Source organism: Sus scrofa, chromosome 4, assembly GCF_000003025.6.
Source record: "Sus scrofa isolate TJ Tabasco breed Duroc chromosome 4, Sscrofa11.1, whole genome shotgun sequence".
NCBI lineage: Eukaryota > Metazoa > Chordata > Mammalia > Artiodactyla > Suidae > Sus > Sus scrofa.
Genome location: NC_010446.5, coordinates 89,394,702 through 89,418,522, shown reverse-complemented (window position 1 = coordinate 89,418,522; position 23,821 = coordinate 89,394,702). Strand labels below are relative to the sequence as shown.

General features: G+C 46.4%; 2 protein-coding genes and 1 long non-coding RNA gene across 17 annotated transcripts; 1 reads left to right on the top strand and 2 right to left on the bottom strand.

Moving 5' to 3' along the window:
* On the top strand, positions 6,877–17,307 carry LOC106510114. Its single transcript, XR_001308310.2, has 3 exons — positions 6,877–7,357; positions 12,006–12,119; positions 17,081–17,307. It is a non-coding gene; the product is annotated as an uncharacterized LOC106510114 (long non-coding RNA).
* Positions 15,782–17,203, bottom strand: TSTD1 (thiosulfate sulfurtransferase like domain containing 1). 2 transcript variants are annotated; one of them, XM_001928159.4, is made up of 4 exons: positions 17,085–17,203; positions 16,749–16,871; positions 16,069–16,231; positions 15,782–15,979 (listed from the first exon to the last, which is right to left on the bottom strand). In XM_001928159.4, exons 1-4 carry the CDS (start codon positions 17,158–17,160, stop codon positions 15,928–15,930), a joined length of 414 nt encoding a protein of 137 aa, XP_001928194.1. In that variant the 5' UTR covers positions 17,161–17,203; the 3' UTR covers positions 15,782–15,927. The 2 variants fall into 2 exon arrangements, with proteins under 2 accessions (XP_001928194.1, XP_020945206.1); XM_021089547.1 differs by having other exon boundaries at positions 17,019–17,181.
* USF1 (upstream transcription factor 1) lies at positions 17,475–23,390 on the bottom strand. Of its 14 annotated transcripts, none has more exon segments than NM_001190245.1 (11): positions 17,475–18,251; positions 18,444–18,572; positions 18,822–18,916; positions 19,070–19,128; positions 19,264–19,351; positions 19,601–19,796; positions 20,038–20,139; positions 20,441–20,556; positions 20,714–20,763; positions 21,127–21,219; positions 23,238–23,328. In NM_001190245.1, coding segments are annotated over 10 exon segments (933 nt in total). In that variant the 5' UTR covers positions 21,135–21,219; positions 23,238–23,328; the 3' UTR covers positions 17,475–18,161.

Below are 23,821 nucleotides of genomic sequence, written 5' to 3'. Positions count from 1 at the left end.
CAGTGCTACCACAGCTATGGCCCTTGGGTGATAACTGTGGCTCAAGTTCAATCCCTGAACTTCCACATGCCACAAGCCAAAAAAAAAAAAAAAAGAATGAAATTCTGCCATTAGGAACAACATGGATGCACATAGAGATATATGCTTAGTGAAATAAGTCAGACAAAGACAAATATTGTACATTATCACTTATACATGGAATGTGAAAAATAAAATAAATGTATATAATGAAATAGGCTCACAGATATAGGAAGCAAGCTAGTGGATATCAGTGGGGAGAGGGCAAGAGGGAGGCACAAGATAGGGGGCAAGATAGGGGTATGGGATTAAAAGATACAAATTACTATGTATAAAATGGACAAATATATTGTATAATTGCACAAAAACATATTGCACAAACAGAGGGAAATAGCCATTATCTTGTAATAACTTTATTATTACTATTATTTTTTACAGGTACAAGTGCAGCATATGGAAGTTCCCAGGAGAAGGGTCAAATCAGAGCTGCAGCTGCCAGCCTACACCACAGCCATAGGAACATCATATCCAGACCGCATCTGTGACCTACACTGCAGCTTGCAGCAACACCAGCTACCTAACCCACTGAGTGAGGCCAGGGATGGAACCTTCATCCACATGGGTACTAGTCAGGTTCTGAACCTGCTAAGCCACAACAGGAAACCCCTCACTTGGACTACTATTAAATCAGGTCTCTCACATACTATATTTATACAATTGTTTTTTTATTTGTTTGTTTTGCTTTTTAGGGCTGCACCTGCGGCATATGGAAGTTCCCAGGCTAGGGGTTGAATCAGAGGTGCAGGTGCTGGCCTACACCACAGCAACATGGGATCCGTCTGTGATCTACACCACAGCTGAGGGCAATGCCGGATCCGTGACCCCGCTGACCGAGGCCAGGGATCGAATCTACGTCGTCATGAATAATAGTTGGATTTTTTTTTCCATTGCACCACAATGGGAACTCCTACACAAGTGTTTTGTTTGTTTGTTTGTTTTTGTCTTTCTGTCTTTTTAGGGCCGCACCTATGGCATATGGAGGTTCCCAGGCTAGGGGTCGAATCAGAGCCATAGCCGCTGGCCTACACCACAGTTACAGCAACTCAGGATCTGAGCCATGTCTGCAAACCTACACCACAGCCCACGGCAACGCTGGATCCTTAACCCACTGAGTGAGGTCAGGGATCAAACCCGCAACCTCATGGTTCCTAGTCGGATTCATTTCTGCTGCCCCATGATGGGAACTCCCTGTAGTCCTTTTTAAAAAGCAGATTTTGTAAACTTCAGACTAATGAGTTTGTCTGCAAAGCAGAAAATTCTGGAAGGGAATATTAAACATAAATTTTGATTCTGTTATCTAGTATATTAGCAGCTATACCTGAATTTGCGCTTTATCCAAGTTTCATAAACATGTTGTCTATGATCCAATCCATTAAGTTAATAAGCTGGCCTTATTTAATAGCACTCTAGGTAATGATATTTCTAGAGGTTCCTGTTGAGAGATGCTATGTTTCTGTCATTTACTGGTTGCATAGCTACCTTAAATTTTATAATCAATCTTTTTTTTTTCCTTGTCTTTGTAGGGCTGTGGCATATGGAAGTTCCAAGGCTAGGGGTCAAATCCGAACAGTAGCTACCAGTCTACACCATAGCCACAGCAATGAGGGATCCAAGCCAGGTCTGAGACCTACACCGCACCTTGTGGCAACACCAGATCCTTAACCCACTGAGCAGGGCAAGGGATCAAACCCATATCCTTATGGATACTAGTCAGGTTCTCAACCCGCTGAGTCACAACAGGAACTCCTATAATGAATCTTGTTAGTCATTTTGCTTTAGCCTCTAGGAAGACCAAACTTAAATTTGCATTTCGAATCCAAAAATTGACATGCATTCCTCATTTCATCTGACTTATCCTGACTTCATCTGACTGTGCTATTCAGTTTTCCCTTAGCCCTGATGTTTTGTTTTTTTTTTTCTTCTATCCTTTTGGAATGTAGGGTTTTCTGTGCACAAATATACTTTAGTGGGTGCTGTGAAGTGCTACCCAGACTCCCCTTCAGAAACGAAGAGCTATTTCCCCAGCTCTTGGCCTCTTTGGGAATTGCCTCCACCAAAGAGACCTATGCCAAAGTCACACCCCCTTCCCAGAGTCACCTATATCTAATGACTCGTGTGTGTATAGCCTTCAGGGGTCACCTTGTAAAAAGTTTCAGTGGAATAGTGCAGTTGGCAATAAAACCTGCATGGAGTAGGCCAAGGAGAGAATGTAAATCAAGGAAACATACACTGTGGCTACAGACAGTTCAAGGGAGATTTTACTAAAAAAGGCAGCAGAAAAAAAGGAACAGCAGCTGGAAGCATGGTGGATGAAGACAGAGTACCTATTTTGTTTACATGGAAATGATGGTTTGCTAATGGCAATGATCCAGTAGAAAGGAAAAAAAATTAATGATATATGATGAAGAGGGGATAGTTGCAGTACCAAGGTCTTGAGAAGAGAGGAGATGGGATCCAGAGCTCAAGGTGAGGGCCAAAAGGGAGCATAGACTGCCATCCACTATGACAAGAGGGAAGTGTATGGTACAGTTGGTGTATTTGCTGGTGGGAAATGATAAAAATTTAGTCTGACTTCTGTTCTCTAGAGTATGAGGTAAAGTCATTAGTTTAAAGATGAAAAAGGGAAGTTTAGATTGAAGAATGAGGAGAAGTGGTGACAGAAACTGAACACACTAGGGAACTGTACTAGTGTGGACTGAGCAGTATTAACTGCCTCCTAGATATTTTGGGCATACATTTAAAGGCAGACTTAGTCAAGTTGGTGTGAATTTTACTCCAGCTGTTTGACTGAAAGGAAAGAGTAAGTGGTTATTTTGGTTTGACTAGAGTTGGGATTTTCCCAAGCAAGGGGATGGAGAAAGCAGCAAGGATGTTAAATAGGTGTTCAGAGAGTGGCTTTTTACTAATTCTCTGTGTCCTTCCAGAGTTTATTTTTGCTGGTATGAATGATTAGAAACATACAAACAATTATAAACAATTATCATGTTACTTTTTTTAACACAAAATATAGCACACTAAATTGTTTTGGCCACACCTATGGTACTCAAATTTCCTGGGCCAGGGTTTGAATCTGTGTAACAGTAGTGACAATGCCAGATCCTTAAACCATTGCACCACAAGGGAACTCCCATACTACATTTTTTTTTTCACCTAACAGTGTGTTTTGGAGATCTTTCAGAAGTACGCTGAGAGTTTCCTCTTTTTTTTTTTTCCTAGGGCCACCCCCGAGGCACATAGAAATTCCCAGGCTAACAGTAGAATCGGAGCTACAACTGCTGGCCTATGCCATAGCCAAAGCAATGCTGGATCTAAACCACACCTGCAACCTACACCAGAGCTTTCAGCAACACTGGATCCTTATCCGCTAAGCCAGGCCAGGGATCCAACCCACATCCTCATGGATACTAGTCAGGTTCTTAACCCACTGAGGCACAATGGGAACTCCTCCTCATTCTTTTTTTTATAGCTACATAATATTCTATTGTATGTTTATAATGTTTATTTAGTCAGTTTTAACTTAGAGACACCTGGATTGCTTCCAGTATTTTGCTAATATAAATAAGGTAACGAATAAACACATACATATATCATTTCATATGAATACAAGCTTATTTGCATGATAAATCTTTTTTTTTTTTTTTTTTTTTTTTTTTTGTCTTTTTGCCATTTCTAGGGCTGCTCCCGCGGCACATGGAGGTTCCAAGGCTAGGGGTCGAATCGGAGCTGTAGCCTCCAGTCTACGCCAGAGCCACAGCAATGTGGGATCTGAGCCGCGTCTACAACCTACACCACAGCTCACGGCAACGCTGGATGGTTAACCCACTGAGCAAGGGCAGGGACCAAATCTGCAACCTCATGGTTCCTAGTCAGATTCGTTAACCACTGCGCCACAACGGTAACTCCTGTATGATAAATCTTCAGAAATATGAATGCTAGGTCCAAAGGTATATGTGGTTATTAGTTTGACTGATAAAGACAAATTGCCCTCCATAGAGGCTGTACCAAGTTATATTTACAGAATCTATTAGCATATCTATTGCACTTATGTTGCCATGTAGCGTTACAGCCATAGCAATACCAGATCTGAGCCTCATCTATGAACTACACTGAAGCTTGCGGCAACACTGGATACTTTAAGCCACTACATGAGGCCAGGGATCGAACCCCTATCCTCATGAATACTAGTTGGAATCTTAACCTGCTGAACCATCCTGAGAACTTCCAACAAAAGTGTTTCATAAAACATTTGATTTTTTACTAAGCTGACAAATTTAAATTGAAATCTCAGTTTAGCTTTTTTTTTTTTTTTGTCTTTTCTAGGGTCGCACCTGAGACATATGGAGGTTCCCAGGCTAGTGGTCTAATCGGAGCTGTAGCCACCAGCCTACGCCAGAGCCACAGCAACGCAGGATCCGAGCCGCGTCTGCAACCTACACCACAGCTCATGGCAACGCCGGATCATTAACCCACTGAGCAACGGCAGGGATCGAACCCGCAACCTCATGGTTCCTAGTTGGATTCGTTAACCACTGAGCCACGCCGGGAACTCTAACCTCAGTTTAGTTTTAATTTGCTTATCTCTTATGAGTGAACAGAGGTTTAAGAGTCGTGTATTCTGTGAACTGTCTCTTCATTTGCTTTGCTCATTTCTCTATCAGAGTAGTTGTATTTTTCTTATCCATTTGTAAAGACTCTTCATATATTTCAGGAATTAGCCCTTTGTGAGTGCTATGAGTTGAATTTCCCCCCTATTTTGTCGTTTGTCTTTTGAATGATTTATGTGATGGTTATTTGTTTTTGCTTGTGTTTGTTTGTTTGCCAGGGAGAGATTTTGTTGCTTGTTTTGTACTTTATCAGTCTTTTATGGCTTCTAAATTCTTTTTTTTTTTTTTTTTTTTTTTTGGTCTTTTGTCTTTTTGTCTTTTGTTGTTGTTGTTGTTGCTATTTCTTGGGCCGCTCCCGCGGCATATGGAGGTTCCCAGGCTATGGGTTGAATCGGAGCTGTAGCCACCAGCCTACGCCAGAGCCACAGCAACTCGGGATCCGAGCCGTGTCTGCAACCTACACCACAGCTCACGGCAACGCCGGATCGTTAACCCACTGAGCAAGGGGCAGGGACCGAACCCGCAACCTCATGGTTCCTAGTCGGATTCGTTAACCACTGCGCCAAGACGGGAACTCCTATGGCTTCTAAATTCTGACTTAAAATCGAGATATCTAGGGAGTTCCCGTCGTGGCACAGCAGAAACAAATCCAACTAGGAACAACAAGACTGCAGATACGATCCCTGGCCTCACTCAGTGGATTAAGGATCTGGCATTGCCATGAGCTGCAGTGTAGGTTGCAGACATGGCTCGGATCTGGTGTTGCTGTGGCTGTGGTTTAGGCTGGCAGCTACAGTTTGGATTCAATCCTGGGAACCTCCATATGCCTCGGGTGAGGCCTTAAAAAGACCAAAAAAAAAAAAAAAAAAAAATCAAGGTATCTACCCCATTTTAATTCTAGGGAGGAGTTCCCATAGTGTCTCAGCAGAAACGAATCTGACTAGTATCCATGAGGACACAGGTTGGCCCCTTGGCCTCGTTTAGTGGGTTAAGGATCCAGCATTGCCAGTGAGCTGTGATATAGGTCACAGATGAGACTTGGATCTGATGCTGCTGTGGCTGTGGCATAGGCCAGTAGCTACAGAACAGAGTCAGTCCCTATCCTGGGAACCTCCATATGCCAAGGGTAGAACTTTAAAAAGATGAAAAAGAAAGAAGAAGAATTCTAGGGAGTTCCTGCTGTGGTACAGTGGCTTAACAGCTTGTCTCTGAATTGATTCTGAGCCTGGCACAGTGGGTTACAGATCTGGTGTTACAGCAACTGTGCCATAGGCCACAAATATGGCTCAGATTTGATCCCTGGGCTGGGAATTTTCATATGCTGCGAGTGAAGCCAAAAAAGGGGGGAAAAATATGTCATGCTTGATAGTTTCTTTTTGTTTTTTTCTTTTTATTTTCCTTCCTCTGATTCTCTTTATTTTTTTATTACTCAAATGAATTTATCACATCAGATTGATCATAACAATCTGATTTCACAGGATTTCCATCCCACAGCCCAAACACATCCCCCCACCCCCCAAACTGTCTCCTCCGGAGACCATAAGTTTTTTAATATCTGTGAGTCAGCATCTGTTCTGCAAAGAAGTTCAGTCTGTCCTTTTTTCAGATTCCACATGACAGTGAAAGCATTTGATGTTGGTGTCTCATTGTATGGCTGACTTCACTTAGCATGTTAGTTTCTAGGTCCATCCATGTTGCAAAAAATGCTGGTATTTCGTTCTTTTTAATGGCTGAGTAATATTCCATTGTGTATAGGTACCACATCTTCTGGATCCACTCCTCTGTCGATGGACATTTAGGTTGTTTCCATGTCTTGGCTATTGTAAATAGTGCTGCAATGAACATTGGAGTACATGTGTCTTTGCGAGTCGTGGTTTTCTCTGGCTAGATGCCCAGGAGTGGGATTGCTGGATCAAATGGTAGTTCTATGTTTAGTTTTCTGAGGCATCTCCATCCTGCTTTCCACAGTGGTTGCACCAATTTACAATCCCACCAACAGTGTACTAGGGTTCCTTTTTCTCCACACCCTCTCCAGCACTTAGTGTTGAAAGGATGAAAATGCAACCTGACTCTCCCAGAACCCAGGAAGTTAATAAGAAGCTCTAAATGCCCTCGAATTCCAGACCCTGTTCCCTATAGGTAAAAGATCATACTTTTTGCTGTTTTAGGGCTTGCTTTCTGCTCTGTACAAAACTTTGTGGAAAGGGAAAAACAGGCCCCTGAGTATGTGCCTCTATGCTTGAAACTTCTTGAAACTGCTCCTAACTGCTTGTTTGGCTTCTGTAAACCTGCTTGCATAAGATAAAAAGAGAAGTCAATCGCCTAACCGACCCCAGTAAGATCGGGCGTGCCACAAAATGTTGAAAATCCTGATAAATATATCTTGGTGACAATATGTCTCCCCCACCCAGAGACAAGCACAAACATGTAACTCCAGAACAACTTAAAATTAATTGGTCCACAAAGCACGGGCTCTCGAAGTTTTAAATTGACTGGTTGACAATATTTTAAAATGATTAGTTTATAAAAGCGTGGGCTTTGTTGTGAACCCCATAAAAGCTGTCCCGACTCCACACTCGGGGCCGCAGTCCTCTACCCCTGCGTGGCGTACGACTGTGGGCCCCAGCGCGCTCGGAATAAAAATCCTCTTGCTGTTTACATCAAGACCGCGTCTCGTGAGTAATTTGGGGTGTCGCCTCTTCCGAGTCAGGACGAGAGGGATTTTCACTCGACTGGCCTTTCAGTGTTTGTAGACTTTTGGATGATGGCCATTCTGGCTGGTGTAAGGTGGTACCTCAGAGAGATTTTGATTTACATCTCTCTAATAATGAGTGATGTTGAACATCTTTTCATGTGTTTCTCGGCCATCTGTATGTCTTCTTTGGAGAACTGTCTGTTTAGATCTTCTGCCCATTTTTTGATGAAGTTGTTTGTTTTTGGGGTATGGAGCTGCAGAAGTTGTTTATAAATTTTGGAGATTAATCCTTTGTCAGTCGATTCACTTGCAAAGATTTTCTCCCATTCTGTGGGTTGTCTTTTTATGTTCTTTAGGGTTTCCTTTGCTGTGCAGAAATCTTTTTTTTTTTCTTTCTTTCTTTCTTTCTTCTTTTTAGGGCCACACCTGCAGCATATGGAGATTCCCAGGCTAGGGGTCTAATGGAACTTACAGCTGCTGGCCTACACCACAGCCACAGCAACTCAGGATCCAACCCGAGTCTGTGAGCTGTACCTTTGCTCACAGCAATGCCAGATCCTTAACCCACTGAGCGAGGCCAGGGATCAAACCTGCATCCTCATGCATACTAGTCAGATTTGTTTCTGCTGAGCCATGATGAGAACATGAGAACTCTCCTTTTTTTTTTTTTAAGTTGAAGTATAGTTGATTCACAATATTTGTTAGTTTCAGGTGTATAGCAAAGTGATTTGGTTATACATACATATATTCTCTTTTTTTGTCTTTTTAGGGCTGCACCCACAGCATATGGAAGTTCCTGGGCTAGGGGTTGAATCAGAGCTACAGCTGCGGGCCTACGCCACAGCCACAGTAACGCAGGATCTGAGCTGTGTCTGTGACCTAAACCATAGCTTGCAGCAACGCTGGATCCTTAACCCACTAAGCAAGGCCAAGGATAAAACCTGAGTCTTCATGGATCCTAGTTGCTTTTGTTAACCACTGAGCCATGACAGGAATGCCTCTTTTTTTTATTCTTTCCCATTATAGGTTATTACAGGCTATTGAATATAGTTTCCTGTCCTATACAGTAAATCCTTGTTATCTATTTTATGCATATAGTGTGAATCTCTTAATCTCATACTCCTAATTTAATTTATCCTTCCCCTTTAATTTATCCCACCACCTCCCCGTTTTGTATGTCTCTGAGTCTGTTTTTGTTTTTTAAGTTCATTTTCACTTTTTTTTTTTTTTTTTTTTTTTGGCCTTTTTAGGACCACACTAGAGGCATACAGAAGTTCCCAGGCTAGAGGTCAAATTGGAGCTGCAGCTGCCGGCCTACACCACAGCCACAGCCACAGCAATGCCAGATCCAGGCCACATCTGTGACCTTCACTGCAGCTCATGGCAATGCCAGATCCTCAACACACTGAGCAGGACTAGGGATCAAACCTGCATCCTCACGGTTACTAGTCAGGTTTGTTACCACTGAGCCACAGTGGGAACGCCTATTTTTTTTTTTTTAATGGCCACACCAGCATATGGAAGTTTCCAGGCCAGGAACTGAATCCAAGCTGCAGCTGCAAACTACACTGTAGCTGTGGAAATGCCAGATCCTTTTACCCACTGTACCTGGCAGGGATCAAACGTGCCCCTCCACAGCAAGCCCCAGCTGTTGCAATCGGCTTCTTAACCCACTGCCCCAATAGTATAGGGAACTCCTACACTATTTTTAGGGAGTTCCTGTTGTGGCACAGTAGAAACGAATCCAACTAGTATCCATGAGGATGAGGGTTCGATCCCTGGCCTCACTCAGTGGGTTGGGGATCTGGCATTGTTGTGAGCTGTGGTATAGTTTGCAGGTGTGGCTTGGATCTGTTGTTGCTGTGGCTGTGGCCAGCAGCTGCAGCTCCTATTCAACCCCTAGCCTGGGAAATTCCATAGGCTGCCAAGTGCGGCCCTAAAAAGCTAAATAATAGTAATAATAATAAATTAATGTAAATAGGTCATTCCCATCGTGGCTCAGCAGAAACAAATCTGAGTAGTATCTGTTAGGATGCAGGTGCAATCCCTGGTCTCGCTCAGTGGGTTAAGTATCCCGTGTTGCCATGAGCTGTGATGTAGGTCACAGATGCAGCTTGGATCCTGCATTGCTGTGGCTGTGGCAGAGGCTGGCAACTACAGCTCACATTGTACCCCTAGTCTGGGAACCTCCATATGCCATGGTGCAGCCCTAAAAATAATAATAATAATAATAATAATGAATAATCTGTTTTTCTATAGTCCAATTCCTGTGTCTAAATGTGCTTAGAGTTTTCTTGTTTGGTTAATATGAATTCCGGGAGACTTGGTCTATTATTAATCATGTAAACACTAACTGAAATGAAACGGGTGTAGTTGTAATAACAGCAGACAGAATAGACTTTAAGATAGGAAGCATCACCAGAAATAAAGAAGGACATAATGAGAAAAGGATCCATTCTGGAGGAAGCATAACAATTTAAAATCTGTAACATCAAATGACATAGTCTCCAAGTATACAAGTAAAAATGCCAAAAAAAAAAGGGAGGAAAGACATGGCGAGAGATTAAACATACCTCTATAAGAATAAGTAAAGAGGAGTTCCCGTCGTGGCTCAGTGGTTAACGAATCCGACTAGGAACCATGAGGTTGTGGGTTCGATCCCTGGCCTTGCTCAGTGGGTTAAGGATCCAGCATTGCCGTGAGCTGTGGTGTAGGTTGCAGACGTGGCTCAGATCCCACGTTGCTGTGGCTCTGGCGTAGGCCGGCAGCTACAGCTCCAATTAGACCCCTAGCCTGGGAACCTCCATATGCCGTGAGAGCGGCCCTAGAAATGGCAAAAAAGACAAAAATATGTATAATAATAATAATAGTAAGCAGAGGAAAAAAATCATTAAGAGCTATAGATTTGAACAAAATAATTAAACCGTGCCTGACATATAGTACAGTGCACCCCCAAACTGCAGAATATACCCTCTTTTCAAGTGTTCATGGATCATATACAAAAACTGACCATACACTTAGCTATAAAGCAAGTCTTGACATGGTTTAAAAGATGCACATCACACAGTGTTTGTTTTCTGACCACAGCAGTGGTTAAATGAGTGTGTAAAAAGTCATCAAACTACACACTTAGGCTGACTCTTCTTTTTTTTTTTTTTTTCTTTTTAGGGCCACACCTGGGGCATATGGAAGTTCCCAGGCTAGGGGTAGAATTAGAGCTGTAGCTGCCAGCCTACACCACAGCCGCAGTAACACAGGATCCTTAACCCACTGAGTGAGGTCAGGGATCAAACCCACTTCCTTATGGATACTAGTCAAGTTCATTAACGCTGAGCCACGATGGCAATTCCTATGCTGACTCTCTTTCTTCTTCTTCTCCTCCTTCTTCTGCTGCACCTGTGGCATGTGGAACTTCCTGGGCCAGGGATAGAACCTGTGCCACAGCAGTGACCAGAAGTGCTTCAGTGACTATGCCAGATCCTAAGCCTGTTGCAAGAATTCCCCTGACTCTTCTATTACACGTATTTTCTTTTTCTTTTTCTTTTTTTTTTTTTTTTTTTTTTTTTTTTGTCTTTTGAGTTTTTAGGGCCACACCTGCAGCATATGGAGGTTCCCAGGCTAGGGGTCTCATCGGAGCTGCAGCTGCCAGCCTACACCAGAGCCACAGCAATGCCAGATCCAAGCCGAGTCTGTGACCTACACCACAGCTCATTGGCAACGCTGGATCCTTAACCCACTGAGCGAGGCCAGGGATCGAACCTGAAACTTCATGGTTCCTAGTCAGATTCATTTCCTCTGCACCATGACGGGAACTCCTGTATTTTCTTTTTAAAAATGCACTTTTCCACTGCCAGTCGTTAGTTCCCTTCCATCAAGTTTCAATAATATCTATGTTATTTTATTTACCTTCTTGTGTTTACTCATATATACATCTCACAGGTTTTATATGATAGGCACTTTACATATGTTATTATCCCAGTAAACTTTCACAACCATCTACAGAGATAAGTCTTTTAACCCTGATTTTACAGATAAGTTAGAATTGGAATAGTTAAAAAGTAACTTGCAATGACCACCAAGTAGTGCTGAGTCAGAACTGGACCTCAGAATTCTGATTCATGGCTTTTGCTCTTTATATAATAACATACTACCTACCACTTGTGGTATTATTCCCAACTCCCCCCCCCCCCACCTACTTGAATGTCCCTGCCTAGGAATTATTAAACACTTCAACAAAATTCAACATTGATTGAGTACCTCCTTTATACTGGGTTCTGGGTTTTTTGTTTTGGTTGTACCCAGGGCATGTGGAAGTTCTTAGGCCAGGGATCGGTTGAACCCACATCACAGTAGTGACCCAACCTGCTGCAGCGATGCCAGATCCTTAACCTGCTAGGCCACCAAGGAACTCCCTCGGTTCTGGTTTAATTGTTAGCCATACAAAAGTGAAATAAACAGTCCCTCCCCTTAAATAGTTCAGTCCAAAGGGGAAGAACTACACAAGTTATATTACAGTGTGATAGTGCTACATAGAGATGTGTACTTTATTTACTGTTTTCATGTTTCTTTTGTCCTTCATGAATCAGTTACGTAATCTTATCTGGTTATTTTTCTCCATTTGCCTTCAGCATAAAAGCTCTCTGGATGAAGACAGTGAGTGTTCTGCCAAATACATTCTTCTAATTCTTGTGAAATTCAGAGTGGTAGAAAAGAGGCTGGAAGCGTCCCAAACAGGAGGAATGGTGAGTAAAGGTCAGGGTCAAGTAGTAGGGTCTACTTAGCCCATTAAAGAAACCAGCCCGATGGGAGCTGGCCCTGAAAGATATGTTTGAAAAGCCAGGGTGATGCCAGATCCAGACTAGAAACAGCTGGAAAGGCCAGGCCAAGACACATACTTGAGCCACTAGGCAACAAGGACCTATTGTAAAATATCAACTCTGACTGATAAGATTAAAATGTTACTTTAAAATTCCTCAGGCAGTGATGTGTCAGAAAGACTGACTTTAGAAGATTCTGGGAGTTCCCCTAGGGTGCAGTGGAAACAAATCCAACCAGGAACCATGAGGTTGGGGGTTCGATCCCTGGCCTCACTCAGTGGGTTAAGGATCTGGCACTGCCGTGAACTACGGTGTAGGTCACAGATGTGGCTCAGATCCCAGGTTGCTATGGCTGTGGTGTAGGCCAGCAGCTGCAGCTCCGATTCAACCCCTAGCCTGGGAACCTCCATATGCCGCGGGAGCAGCCCTAGAAAAGGCAAAAAGACAAAAAAAAAAAAAAAAAAAAAAAAAAGGAAGAAGTCACGTCTGAGACACTAGAGGTAAGGAAATGAAAGCCAGTTCCTCCTCTGAGGAATTCGCAAACAACTGAGAGAAGATAACCAACAAAAATGTAATGTAGTGGATACGATGGCATGGTCAACACAAACCTAGGGTAAAGTATGGTGAGAGAGAGAAGTCTGTTACAGCCTGGAAAGGCAGAAGGAAAGGGAAAGACACAGAGCTGGTAAACTAGCTCTTCGGCCTCACCCGCTGAACTAGTTAGCTATGAGGAAATGAAAAGGGAATGTTAAAGGGCAAGGTAATGGGTTGGAACAGCCTATGAAGATTATGAAACTTAAAGTTAATGAGGAAGAAAGAGGAATGTTCCCTTAACAATGATCAAGCCAGAGGGCATGGTCGCAGAGTGGACCAGCTCAGTTTACTTCCAGGAGCCTCTCTAACCTTCATCAGCTAAACTGAAGAAAGCAAACAGTATAGGTTGGCAGACCAGGAAGGAAACTAGAAAACTAGTTTAGGTGATATAAGATGGAAAATGGTTGCCTCGAAAGAGATGGGGGATGGAATTGACTAGAAAAGGGCCCCAGAGAAATTCTGGGGATTTCATTGTTCTTGTTCTTGCTTAGGATGCTTGTTACCAGTAAGCATGCAATTGTCGAAACTCCTCAAACTAAACACTTAAGGACTGTGCATTTTATTGTAGGTAGATTATGCAAGAAAGAAAGAAAGAAAGAAAGGAAGGAAAGAAAGAAAGGAAGGAAAGAAAGAAAGAAATGCCATAATTAAGTTCTAAAGCTTGAGGAGGGAAAAAGAGAAGACCAAAACAGTTAAGACTCAAAGTGGGAAACTAGACCCCAGGAAAAATTTCCCAACCAGCCTGAGAACCGAAGCAATTTGAGTATTTGGAGAAAGAGTAAATGACACCTATCATTTGCCAGACCCTAGACTAGACTCCTTTACATATTTCAAATTTATCTCCAGACCCAACGATGTCCAGCTAAGTTCAGACAGTACCGTGATAGGAAATGAGTGAAATTAGTCTGTGGAAGGTGGCGAGCCCAGACAAATGAAGACTGTATACAGCGTGCAGTGTAGACTGTGAGGTAAAAGATGTAGGAGGGCTGGGTACAGTCCCGAAGGCAAAGTGAAAAGTAGCGGTAAGAGAAAGTCGAGAAATGCAGGACAAGTCTGAAGGGATGTCTTCAGAAATTTGAAAAATCAGACTACTGGGTCCATCTCTGACTTGATCTTTTCTTTCATAAATTAAGGAATAAACTTCTTAAAAATCAAATGTAAAAGTCAACTGCGCCATGGAAGTATTTAAAAGGTCTGGAGGGATATGCGTGAAACTATGCAGCTTACCAGAAGGAAGTTACATACCTGCTGCATAATGTTGAATTCTGTTTCGAGTGCATATGAAATTCCCCACAAGGAAAATCCTTTTTTTGTTTGTTTATTTAATGGCCACACCCTGGGCATACAGATGTTCCTGGGCCAGGCATTGAATCTGAGCTGAAACTGCAGCAACACCAGATCCTTTAACCCACTATACTCAGATCCTTTAACCCACTACACTGGAACCCACGCCTCTACAGTGACTCAAGCCGCAGCAGTCAGATTCTTTCTTTTCTTTCTTTTTTTTTTTTCTTTTTTTGGCTTTTTAGAGCCATACCCATCGCTTATGGAGGCTCCCAGGCTAGGGGTTGAATCAGAGCAACAGCTGCCAGCCTACACCACAGCCACAGCAATGCAGGATCCAAGCCATGTCTGTGACCTACACCACAGGTCAAGGCAATGCCGAATCCTTAACCCACTGAAGAAGGCCAGGGATCGAACCCGAAATCTCATGGTTCCTAGTCGGATTCATTTCCGCTGAGCCACGACGGGAACTCCTTGCAGTCAGATTCTTAACCCACTGTGCCACAGCGGTAAGGACTTTTTTTTTTTTTTAATTTTTAATTAAATATTGTTAAATCTATTGTGGGATCAGAGAACAGTGTTGATAAAAACTGGGATCTGTTTCTGATGGCATAGGGGGAGCTCCTCGCACTTGTAATCTGTGTTTGACACATGTACACATGTGTACATGGGATTAAGGGTGGTAGCCATTCCTTCACCCAACTGCCTGGGACAGCCCTTTCCGTCTCCTCAACACAGTGACAAAACCTCAGGAAAGTAAAGTTGGGGCTGGGAACCCAACTTGAAGATCTAATGCAAGGACAGGCAAATTTTTTTTTTGGCCATGCCTGTAGCATGCAAAAGTTCCTGGGCTAGGGATTGAACCTGAGCCACAGCAGCGACAATGCTGGATCCTTAACCACTGAGCCATCAGGGAACTCCCAAACTTTTTCTATAAAGGTCTGAATACATAAAAATGTAAGGCGTTGAAAAACATATAGGAGTCCCCATCGTGGTTCAGTGGTTAACAAACCCAACTAGTATCCATGAGGACTCAGGTTCGATCCCTGGACTCACTTGGTGGGTTAAGGATCCAGCATTACTATGAGCTATGGTGTAGGTCGCAGATGAGGCTTGGATCTGGCGTTGCTGTGGCTGTGGTGTAGGCCAGCAGCAACAGCTAGGATTAGACCCCTAGCCTGGGAACCTCCATATGCTGTGGGTGCGGCCCTAAAAAAAAGACAAAAAAACAAAAAGAAAAAAAAAAGAAAAATATATAGTCTCTCTTGCAACTCTTCTGCCATTTTTGCACAAAAGTAGCCATAGATAATATGTAAACAAATGGTCATGGCAGAAAAACCAAATGGGGCCATAGTTTGTTGACCTCTGATCTAGAGCAGGGGTTCTGGTTCCTGAATGCATATTAGAATCACTTGAGGGGCTCATAAAACCATTAATGCCCAGGTCCCAAGCTCGAGATTCCAAATCTGAGATGGAGCCCAAGCTTTTTTTTTTTTTTTTTTTAATAAAGTATCAAGAGATTCTGATGTGAATCCTGGACTTAAAACAACTGTTCTAGAATTATAGTCTCTTGACAAAGTGCTAAGTGTTTTTGTTTGTGTGTGTGAAGGGTGGGGAGGTAGATGAATGTTGGAAGAAGGACCTAGGGCTGAAGTGAGGTCTAGATGTAGAATTGTTTTCAGTCCACCTGACAAATTAAGCGCTTCCAGTACTTTAATTAAATGCTCTTTATTTGATGCTTTTGCGTGCACAGCACTATAAGAAGTTACCCAACCCAACAAGTCAGCGCCATCATCACTCTTAGTAAAGGTGGCCATGGACAGGGGGAGGGAGCATTCAGTAAACCACCTTCTACCTAGCCTTCTTTCTGGAACCATTCTCTATAGGCCCCTTCGTAGTTCCGAGCCCTGTGGAGAAAAAGAGGCGTGAGGGAAGGACGTGCCCAGGAGGCAGTCCCCAGTCACTCCCCCGGTAGCAATCCACATTGTCCCCATACCCTTTGTATCCAAGGCCCTGTGCCAACTGTGTGGCCTGCAAGCCCCTCTTGCCCATCTGACAGAAGAAAATGAGGTTCTCTTCTTCCAGCTTTGGCTTCTCGGCAGAGTACAAAGCCTTGAAAGCAGCTGGCTCCATCTGCAGGGCACTTTCCAACTCTGACACTGGGAGGACGCGTCAGAGGACAGAATGGAAAGCCGGCAGTTAGGCAATCTCAAGATCAGAGGTTGGGCCTGGAAGGACCGGTCCTGTGGTGGAACAAATCTCCAGGGGGCTCCAAAACAACACATGGTGACCACACCCCCACCCCCACCCCCACCTCAAGAACAAGATTAGTCTACTTGCACATGAAGACAGCCAAATAAGCTTTAAGTGGAAGCCACTTCCCTAGTTTTAAGGACCAGGCGGACTCAGGAATCCAGCCTTGGGGAGGTCCAGCATGTAGAGAAAGGCTGACCTGCCCCTTCCTCATTGCCTGTTATTCCCTCAAACTGGAAGGGCAAGTTCTGCTGCCAGAATCCGCCTCCAATCAAAGGGAAGTGCGGGTTGGTGGGGCTACAGGGAATACAGGGCCCCCCTAATCAGGGTCTTTCCCACACTATCTTAAGTGAGGTCCCATCGGCTAGGAGCCTCCAGGTCTGTCTCACTCCACCACAGGGGCATCCCCTCACAATCCCATACCCGGGATGTTGAGCGCCCCAGGGATGGTCCCAGCGGCCGCCTCCTCCCTAGATCGCACGTCGATGAGCCGGGCCCGGCCTGAGGCTAGCAGCGAACGGAGTTCAGAGAGCGAGACCGTGGGCTCTGAGGAAGGAGGCACGAGAGCCTTGAGAGGCGCAGGACCGCGAGGCCAGGCTACCCCGGCGACCCCTCACCTGGCAGTTCCCCAACCCCGCGGGGGTTGCGTGAGGACCCCTCCGCACGCCCCTTCGCGCCTCCCGCCGCGGACACCTCCACCCGGGGGCTTCACGTGCTCCGAGGGCCACATGGAGATCCCAGGTCTCCCCCTGCAGGTACCTCCAGCCATGGTGCGCGCCGCAAAAGCGAGCTTCAGGAATGTGGCCCCGGACCGCCCCCTCGGTGCCCGCAGCATCTCTCCCGCCCTCCCGAAGCTGGAGCCGGAGCCAAGTCGAGACCGGAACCGGAAGCGAAGGCACCGCCTCCCGCACCGCCCCCGAGGCACCTATTCCTGGTGCCCTCAATACACACCAGATAAAGAAACCCTCGCGATTGCCAGGCATGGGTGGGCAACCACGCACTGCCCTGTCCCAGGTAGTGGGACTCAAGAGTAAGTAGTATAGGAGCAGTACCCCACCCTAATCTTGGCCCAACCCTAATTGGTCAAAGCGCAGTGTGTTCCCTCCCTTCCACCCTGGGGCCCACAAAAGGAAGAACAGGAGACAATTGTGGCTCTGAACATTTTATCTTAAAAAAAAAAAAAAAAAAAAAGAAGGAAAGGAAAGGGAAAAAAAAAAAAAAAAAAAACCATCCCCACAAGGGGGTTAGGCCCCCAGTGGGCCCCTGCCTGTTGTTCTCCCTCGTTCCAGAGACTTCTGCATAGGCCTTAGCTGCTCACTGGCCAATCCCCTCTTCCTGGGGCAGCAGCCACTGCTAAGCATCCTATCCCCACTTTTTGCTAAAGCCTGTTCCCCAGAGTCCTCAGGTGCACATCTGAGCTCCAAGGAAAGGAAGAACCAGTGGAAGCGCCAGAGTCCTGGGGCAAGACAGAGCACTGCTTGTCAGCAGACCCTCTGCTGGCACTCTAAGCAAGCACAGGGCAAGCCCCCCAGTTTAGTGTGTCCCGTATCCAGCATGGAGACAGCACATGCATTGTGCGAGAGGAGCACAAGGGCCCAGGGGCTGCATGGTGGGGTTGGGCAAGGCTGTCAGTGCACATCCACATGTGTGTTTCACACCACTGCAGGCTGCTGTGTCACAGGGCCTCAGTTCAGAGACACACCTTCTGGACTTCCCCCAGTCCCACGCCAGAAGTGGGCAGTGAGGGAAAGGGGCACGGGGTTAGCCTGTTGCTCCTGGGCTATCTGCAGTTCTCAGAAAGGGGCTGTAGGGCCCAAAGCCCCTGAATCCCCAGAGTTAGTTGCTGTCATTCTTGATGACGACCTCTACTCCATGGTGCCGCAACTGAGCTCGTAGCAGCAGATTCTTGTTTTTAAGATCTTCCACCTGACATAGGAAAGAGGCAGTAAGGGGAGTTAAGTAGAAAAGTTGGTACAGCCAAGTTCCTGGGCTTACTGGGACATCCACTGGCGAGGAGAAAAAGATAAAGCCCTCTCTCTGGAAAGCAAAGTAAGGAGTCCCAAATTGGGTTAGTGCTATGGAGGTTGAGGACGGCTGTACTGAAGGTGGGGGTCTAACCTGCTGTCGAAGCACATCATTATCCAACTGCAGTTGGTCAAGCCCCTGCAGTTCTTCAGACAACCGGTGGTTACTCTGCCGAAGCTCCTGGATATAATCACAGGCTTTGGACAGAATTCCACCTTTACTCTGTAAGAAAAAGCCAACACAATGAGGACTAGGAGGTGAGATACTTAGGTTGCTTTCCAAAAGCATGTTCAGGCTTTGGAACTCATTTTCCCTTCAGGGTGTTGGAATAACATCTCCCAGGGATTCAGGAACATCAGAGAAAGATAAGAAAAGACTACTGCCATGTGTGCCCACTCTCTTCCATTTCTGGAAACAATACCAGGAGACAGAATTCAGGCATCCTGCCCACTACCAGGGTCTTTCCATGACCTGGCCAGACTTGGTGCTCTCCATGGAGCAGTCTGGGATGATCTTGGACAGCTGTACAATCCAGTTGTTAATCTTGTCTCGACGGCGGCGTTCCACTGTGGGGGCAGGGGGAGCAGAGGACAAGGTGACTTGAAGAGAACTCACCAAAGGCCCCAAGGTGGTAACATTTCTTAACCTTTCCCCCCAGTGTCACTGCTGTCCCCAGCCCGACCAGACAGCTCCAAGCTTCACACTCAGATCACACCCACCTTCATTATGCTGAGCCCTGCGTTTCTCATCCCGAGTTGTCCGAGGAGCTTCTGACTTCCTAACAACAGAGCCCAGGGTAGCCAGAGTGAGGGAACGTCAAGAAATAAGATTGGAGATTGGGTAAGGGAGGACATCAAATCTGGAAAGAATCAAGACCATTCCCAGTAACTGAGATGAAACAAGGGTCACTCACGGGGAATAAGGGTGGGTCCTGGGAGCAATAGAGCGCTGGCTGCCACCTTGTAACACTTCTTGTGGTGACATCATCACAAAGAACTGACCTGTGAAGATGTAGGGGAGGTGCTGTCAGGACATGGGACTAGGAACCTCACCAAGCTCTAAGGCCAAAGCCCTGGGACCCTCCTCTAAAAAGAACATCCTTCCTCCTGCTGGAAGGGCAGCCCCGGACTCACTGCCTACCCAGGTCTTAGTGATCATTAAGGGATCATGAATAAAGGCCCACTGCCCACCGGTTGTGTCCCACAGTCTATCCTAGACCCTCCAGCCAGCATCCTCACACAATATCTCACCAGTGCCAGGAGGGGTCGCCTGCCCCAGTAGTGCCTCTGAGCCCTGGGTAGTAACAACAGCTGCTGTACTCCCCGATGTGGTACCCCCTGCCCCATCTCCCACTGCAGTGCTGGGGAAGTAAGTATAGTGCGTCTCAGCAGCTGTCCCCTCTGTGTCAACTGCATCATCACTCGTGAACGCACCCTGGATCACGGCCTGGGAAAGGGAGCAGAAGAAAAGAGAGAAGTGACAGTCAGATACTTTCAGTGCATTACTCTACTACTTCTATCCCTAGGGAGGAGGGAAGTAGAAACATCCAGAAAGGGAGAGCCTAGAGCTTTGGGTCAAGGCAGCTATAGCTGCCTCACCATCCCGTGCCACACCCCCATCCTATTGGTTCCCTTCTTCGTCTCCATACTCAGAGCTCCAGTCCCCTCCCCAGTCCATACGCCTGTACCTGGGTCATGGATTGAGTGGCAGGGTAGCCACTGATGGCGCCAGTCCCCTCAGTCTGGCCATCCAGCTGCCCCTCAGACACCTGGATCACCCTGTACATCACCTAGAGGCAAGGAGGAAAAGGGAAGAAGGGGAAGGGAGAACAAGAGAGTAAGTGCCAGGGACAGGGTCCCCAAACAAGAATCCTTCAGAAACATACAGTTAGCCATTCCCTTGCCTTTCCCCATATAGAGGTTTCAGCATAACCCCTACCCCACACCAATCTCTACTCCACCCCCCACCTTCCAGACAGTCCACATCTTCACCTCATCCTCCAATCCAGGTCTCCCCATGTGACAGGTTCAGTTACCTCCCCCATTCCCAATCCCAGATAACACCTGCAGCCACCTGGCCCCCTCCCTTACCTGGCCCCCATTTTCAGTTCGGAAGACGTACTTGACGTTGGGGTCAGGGAAAGTGGCAGCTGACTGGATGCTGGCAATTGCCACACTGGTTGGGTCCTCCCCAGTTGCCACCGCACCTGAATTAAAAGGAAAAGTCTGTGAGTTACTGCCTTTTCCTCTCTGTTCCACCTACGTGTCATTTAGAAGAAGGTTACACAAGTGATGGGCCCATGGGGTGGGGGAGAGGCCCCAGTGGGCTCTTGGTCTTAGCTCAGTTCTGTTTCTCCCACTTACCTTCCTGAATCTGCACTGTCCCCTCTTCCGTTTCAGCTGTTTTCTGCTGCCTGTTTGTGAGGGGACAAAAAAATATGGGAAAAAGTGAATGAAAAGCTCACTGGCCCAATAACATATGGCTCCCAAACTCACTGGCACTCCCAGCAGATGCTCGGTTAGGTCAGAATAACAAGAGCTAGTATTTATTTAGTGCTGAGCTAAGCACTTAACAGGCAATATCTTACTTAGTACTAAGAACAGCACTGTGTGGTAGGTAGCACTGCCTGCATTTTATAAACAGGAAACCAGATCACATAGCTAGGTGATGGAGCTGGGACCTAAATCTAGGTCTGCCTGACTCCAGAATCAGTGCTCTTAGCCATTTTGCATTCTCCCAGGCCTCCCAAACCAGACCCTACCTCTTCTTCACTCACCCCTTCATCTCTCTGTGAGGGGGCACATCCGAGGAACTGGTCCTTCTTTGGAAGTCTTCGTATCTCCTGCCTCACAGGCCTGAGTGCTAAGTCCTGGTAGAAATCAGGAAGTCTAGTGAGTCTAAGAAACTGGAAGTCTCCTCTTTCTAGAACTAGGCTCCATGAAGACACATCCAGGAACATAAACCAATCATCTGCAGGGGACAATCAGCTTTCTCCATTCTGATGCTGAAGACTGTCTACAGTGACTGAAAGAGCAATTATATGAATAGTGTTTCTCGCCCCTCCAATTATCACTCCAACTCCTGATGGAGAAGAGATAATTATACTGAAAGACTAAGAAATAACGTATTTCTGGATGGATTATTATTAAAGCTATCATGATCTGCCATGACATGGAGATTAGAAGGACCATGTTTAGACCACAGCTATCAAAAAACACAAGGTCTTGGATGTTGATGCTTCTTCCCACTTCTCAAGCATATATTGTACATCAAGAAATTCCTGTCCTCAAATCTAAGAAAGGGAAACCTGAACCCACTGGAGAACCTCCAGAACCATAAAAGACCAGATTTGGCCCTTGGGCATCATTCTACTGACAGGGCTCTTGTTTTGGGAGTCCAGATTTACCTCATTCATTAAAGACCCTAAAGCCCAAGTGTATCCTCTTCAAGCCCCTTCTATTTTATTCACTAAGCCTTCCTGTAGAACAACACAGTTGCTAAAATGTTGCCATGACAACTCCAAATCAACCAAGCCTCAGCAAGAAGAGGGAAACTCCAGGTTCAGGGTTTGGAAGAAGAGATAATGGAGGAAGAATCCATCTAAGAGGTGCCTGCCTTACAACCCTGACACTGAAGTTCTCTTGCGGCACAGCGGTAAGGATCCAGCAGCAGTTGTCACTGCAGTGGCCTGGGCTGCTGCTGCGGTGCGGGTTCAACTCCCGTCCTGGGAACTTCCACATGCCCGCCCCCACCCCCTGCTAGGCCAAAAGAAAAAAAAAAAAAAAAAAAAAAAAGACCCTGACACCCAGTGGGGGTAAGTGAGGGTGGCGGCGGCAGGAAAAACAAAGGGCTGAGAAGACAGATGCCTCTAGAAAGAAATAGCAATATAGTACAAAGCAATAAGTAATCCCGACAGGAAAGGGGTAAGATTTTTTTAAGTTCTCTACCTGTAAGGGTCTCCCAAACCTTTATCTTCAGCGGTTAAGTCATGGAAAGCCCATATCCAAAGTGTTCACAAAAAAGAAAAAAAAAGGAACTGAAAATGAAACTGTCCGGAGCAAGTAGCGCTGCAATTAAGATCCGGTCCCTAAGGGGGAAGTAGCACCAGTATTTCGGGACCACCTACCTCTCCATCCTCGAACGTACGGAGGAAGTGCCCCTCTGAAGCTTGCTGCGCTGACAGCAGAAGGAAGCAATGAAACAAGAGGGCAGGGCAGAGGAGGCGTCTCTATGGCCCACAGCTGTCAGCCGGGGCAGCCTCTGAGGACGCCCAGCAACGGGGTCAAGATACTTATTCAAATCTTAGTAGGGCATCCAGAAGCATTTCCTGAGCGTTAGGGGTATGCGACAGGAAAGTGGGATAGGATGTCGTAGCGTGCACGCTCAGGCAAAGGGGGGGGGGGGAGAGCCCTGGCTAAGTCTGGACACAAAGGGAAAATAATCAAGTCCCCAAAGAAGGCTGGCGCCTAGACCTTGCCTGAGAATGCGGCGTCTCCCTGCAGGCCCATCAAGCAGTAGGCGCTTAAGAGCTGAGCGCCGGTCGGGCGCGAGCCCAGGAGCCCGCGCCGTGACCCGTCCAGCCCGGCCCGTCACATCCCGAGACCCCGCTGCTCCGCAGAGGCAGGAATTGAGGCCGGGGGTTCAGCGGATCCCGTGGTCTTGGCCCCGCGGCCCGCGGCTGCCATCGAAGGAGAGCGCGCCCGGGGGCGGGGAGTGAGTTCGGCCCACAAAAGGGGGTAGGAGATAAAGATCAGGCACGGCCCCCTCCCTCCAAACAAAAGCTTCCGCCCCAGGAGTTTCTGGACCTAAAAAACGGAAATAAAATCGAAGCTGCTCTCCCCCGCCTGCCCACCCAGTCTCCAGACTCTCGTCGGGTCCTGCACTCACCAGCCAAGGCCGCCGCAGGCTCCTATTTCCCTGGACCGAGTTCTCCCTCTCTCGACTCGGGTAGCTCCTTGGACAGCTGATCATGCGCACTACCGGCTCACAGCCATGTTGGTGAGGGGCGGAAGTGTCTCCTCCCGTCCGCCCAGCCTACACAGCCTCTGTGCTGCCCCACTTCCGTTCGCTCCATCTTGCCGGGGGCTGAAGGATGCGAGCGTGTTGGAGGTGTTGCTGGGGTGGGGAAGAAGCCACGACCGGGGATCCTTGGAGAATGACACTGAAGTCCTAGTCGCTCTAGCAAGGACGGAAGAAAGACGACTAACTTGGTGCTACTATTTTTCTGCTGGACAGGGCCTTTTTAGCTCCAGGAGAAGGGCGTGAGAGAGGCCAGCTTGGATCAAGCGAGGGACATCGGATGGAGGCGCCATCTTTAACAAGGGCTCTTTGGGAGGCCATCTTGGATCAGTATACCTGTTTGTGGTTGCTTATTAGACATTAGGACATAGCTGGTATAAATAGATCTGGATATACTTATTTGTATTAGGGTTAGAAGGCACCTAAAGACCCTCCAGGGCTTCCAGTTTTTG

What these genes read in the sequence shown, in the direction of transcription:
- TSTD1 (XM_021089547.1), bottom strand. Translation starts at nt 17,160, where the DNA reads ATGCTGCGGGCACCGAGGGGGCGGTCCGGGGCCACATTCCTGAAGCTC. An exon ending in CGTGAAGCCCCCGGGTGGAG is followed by an intron (nt 16,872 to 17,018) that starts GTGTCCGCGGCG and finishes CTCCTTCCTCAG; the next exon opens with AGCCCACGGTCTCGCTCTCT. An exon ending in CAGGGCCTTGGATACAAAGG is followed by an intron (nt 15,980 to 16,068) that starts GTATGGGGACAA and finishes TTTTCTCCACAG; the next exon opens with GGCTCGGAACTACGAAGGGG.
- USF1 (XM_021088586.1), bottom strand. An exon ending in CCACTCAATCCATGACCCAG is followed by an intron (nt 19,797 to 20,037) that starts GTACAGGCGTAT and finishes TCCCTTTCCCAG; the next exon opens with GCCGTGATCCAGGGTGCGTT. An exon ending in CAGGGCTCAGCATAATGAAG is followed by an intron (nt 18,917 to 19,069) that starts GTGGGTGTGATC and finishes CTGCCCCCACAG; the next exon opens with TGGAACGCCGCCGTCGAGAC.